The sequence below is a fragment of the Nannospalax galili genome, unplaced genomic scaffold (assembly GCF_000622305.1).
Source record: "Nannospalax galili isolate Female #2095 unplaced genomic scaffold, S.galili_v1.0 C49882526, whole genome shotgun sequence".
Classification (NCBI taxonomy): domain Eukaryota; kingdom Metazoa; phylum Chordata; class Mammalia; order Rodentia; family Spalacidae; genus Nannospalax; species Nannospalax galili.
Genome location: NW_008481350.1, coordinates 1 through 3,426, shown reverse-complemented (window position 1 = coordinate 3,426; position 3,426 = coordinate 1). Strand labels below are relative to the sequence as shown.

General features: G+C 42.9%; 1 protein-coding gene across 1 annotated transcript; it reads left to right on the top strand.

The window, feature by feature from the left end:
* The first annotated feature begins 563 nt into the window (after window positions 1–563).
* Window positions 564–3,360, top strand: LOC103728587 (eukaryotic translation initiation factor 4E transporter-like). The gene is made up of 4 exons (XM_008826567.2): window positions 564–665; window positions 1,100–1,283; window positions 2,589–2,668; window positions 3,214–3,360. The coding sequence occupies exons 2-4, from the start codon at window positions 1,157–1,159 to the stop codon at window positions 3,358–3,360; spliced, it is 354 nt and encodes a 117-aa protein (XP_008824789.2). The 5' UTR covers window positions 564–665; window positions 1,100–1,156.
* The last annotated feature ends 66 nt before the right edge of the window (window positions 3,361–3,426 follow it).

Here is a 3,426-nt window from a genome sequence, read left to right as displayed (position 1 = left end):
GCCTGGTCTACATAGTGAGTTTCAGGACAGCTGGGGCTACAAGGAGATCCTATCTCAAAAAGACCAAAAAAAAAAAAAAGCAAAAAGAAAAAAATAGATTTCATCTATAATTTTTGTGATTTCTAATATAACTGCTTTTCAGCTTCACTGGGTTTTCTTGAGACAGGGTCTCACTGGCTGATCTGGAATTTGCTGTGTATACTAGACTGACTTCAGAGTCAGAGATTCACCTGCCTCTGCTTGGATTAAAGGCATATACCCACCAGATCAGCGTCTTCTGGTCATAGTATTGGAGACAAAAATGGACTGGGGTTATCACTGGGAGTATCTCAGAATGAATTTGCATATATATGGGAAGAATTTGCCCTCAGATTTTTGAGACCTGTGTGATAAGAAAGGAACACATTGGTATAAGTTAGTTTTTTGTTTTTTTGTGTGTTTTTTCTTTTAAATCCCCAAGTTAGATTTCTGTATAGACTTGAATAGCATTCTTCTGATAACTGTTAACCCTTGGGAATATTTGCTATTTTTCTTGTGGTCCTCAATCTATGAATTGCATTATAGTTAAAACCAGTTTTCCTTTTTGTTTTTAGCGAAACCTTGAAAGCCATTTATTGGCCCCTGCTGAGATTCCAGGCCAGCCTGTCCCTAAGAATATCCTACAGGTATGTTACAGTCTTACACTGAACCCCTAGAGTCCTAGTCCCCTGCCTGGTTTTGTGGACCAAGCTTGGACCATAGAGAATGATCCATGTTGCCTAGCAGTCAAGGATGTGGTATTGCTGCCCGAGATACTAGGTAAATGCTACAGCTAATCTCAGTAGGGGTGGAGTAGAATAGGATGGCTTTAGAAGATGACAAAGCCAGTTCTTGACTTCTGGTTTGCAAGTTTGCAATTTCTGTGAAACTTAAGTACCTAATCTGTCTTTGTAGCTCTAATTTGAATGACCAGAGAAATGTGTATGTACACATGCCATATCCTTCAGTGAAACATAAGGGAGAGTCATCATCTATTCCAAAAATGAATTCATATTCTAAAGCTTTGGACTAGAAGGAAGAGTTAGGTTTGTTCATACAGATCTGATATTTCTGCCTATAGGAACTTCTAGGTCAAACAGTTCAGAGACCTCCTTCTTCCAACCTTCTCAGCGGCCTTATGGGGAACTTGGAGCCTCCTGCATCTTTACTGGGCCAAAGAGCACCCTCTCCTCCCATGTCACAGGTGTTTCAAACTCGAGCAGCTTCAGCAGACTATCTTCGTCCAAGGGTACCATCACCAATTGGTAACTAGTTCTTTTTCGTTGTTGGGGATTGAACTCGGGGCCTCATGCCTGCCAGCTGAGCACTCTGCAGTTGATCTGGGCTCCTAACCCAGTACCTACTCTTAAGCATCATGTCTGTCTTCCCTTCACATACATGTAGGATATACTTGTTCCCTAGACCTGGCAATCTTTTTACAGAGTTGTACAATAAATGTATAAATGTGCTATAATAATTTCCAGGGAGAATGTGCAATCTAGGTGGAAGATAGTTTATTACCCAGCTGCCCTTTTAGGTAAATATATTCATGGCAAAGTTTTTCTTTGTGTTGCTCTTTAGCTTTCTTCGTTATTTGGAGAATTAAGCCCCAAAAAGTGAATTTGGCTTCCTATGTCTTAATACAGAACTTGAGGAGAGCCAGAAATGATGGCACACACCTGTACATAGTAAATTTGAGGCTACATAGGGAGACCCTGTCAAGGAAAACTAATTCTCTGTCAGGCAGTTGAAGTTGGTAAATAATCAACTGTCAAATCCTGAGTTTAATTCAGAATGTGACTGAAAGAAGCACTTACAGAAAGCTATCCTAGTGTTTCTGCCATTGACCCATTGGAAGTTGCTGGCTTCTTGCCTCTGCCAATCATACCTTGACATCTGTCCAGAGTCACTGACATAGGGTTCTATGGGAAGAGTCTGGAGCTAGACAGATGAGCTGTTAAGAGTGCATACTGCTCTGCAGAGAGCCCAAGTTCTGTTCCCAGCCCCCAAGTTGAGCAGTTAACAACTGCCATTTCCAAGGAATCCGTTGGCCTCTTTGGGCTTCCAAGAGTACTGCACTGATAGTACACAAACCTACAGACACAAAAAGCACCTGTCTCTACTTTGGTACCAGCTGCCACAGTGAGTGTGGCCATATTGCTGGATAGAAATGTACTAGAGCTAGGCATGGTGGCGCACACCTTTAATCCTAGGACTGGAGAGGCAGAGGCAGGTGGATCTCTAGTGAGATTAAGGCCAGCCTGGTCCACGTAGTGAGTTCCAGGCCAACTGGAGCTACAGTGAGACCCTGGTAACTTAGCTTTCCAACTCTGAAAAGGACAAAGGTGACCTTCGTGGGAAAGATGGCTACACCAAAAGTGTTCATTCCATTACAAGGTCTGATTAAGGTCCACACTGAGAGGAGAGAGAAAAAAGAACATCTTATCAAGCCAGGGAAGCAGTGTTTACCAGAAGAGATGGTGTTTAACAAGAAGCAGCATACTGTAGTGATTATGCTGCCCTGGTGCCCTAACACTTAACATTCATTGATTCTGTAACTTTCCTGGCAGGTTTCACATCAGGACCCCAGCAGCTACTTGGAGATCCATTCCAAGGCATTCGCAAGCCCATGAGCCCTGTCACAGCCCAGGTCAGGCTGAGCGCTTTCTCAGACCCAATCTATTGCTTGCTTTTTCGCCCTTATCATTGCTTGTGGGATGGAGAATTAAATTGCCACAATGCTTGGTAGCAATTTTGCAGCAATAGATCTATATGGGTTGTTTTGCAATGGTATTATAGTTCAAGTTTAGTACAGGCTAGAAAATTGCTGAGTGATTTAAGTTTTAAAAATACCATTCAGTGGATGGCAGCATAACTTAGGTATTTGCAGCATCTAATTTTTCTCAGCCACTGCTTAAGCCATAAGACCTTTGTAGAAAAATGCATTGACTAGGGGCTGGAGATGGCTCAGCAATTAACAGCACTGGCTGCTTTTGCAGTGGATCCAGGTTAGGCTCCCAGCACTCACATGGCAGCTAACTGTAATTCCAGTTCCAGGGGATCTGACCACCCTCTTCTGGCCTCCGAAAGCATTGCATGCATGGGTGCGCTTACTTACATGCAGGCAAACCACTTAAACAGAATTCATTGACGTCCTCATTCATCCACTGATCATTCCCTGATACTTCTGTTCAGCAGATGAGCCAGCTAGAGTTGCAGCAGGCAGCTTTGGAGGGGCTGGCCCTACCACATGACCTTGCAGTACAGGCAGCAAACTTCTATCAGCCTGGTTTTGGCAAACAACAAATGGACAGAACCAGAGATGGGTTCAGAAACAGGTAAATGATCAGTCCTACTTGTGCATATTTGGGTACTAATTATTAAATCAATTATTCACAATATAATTCC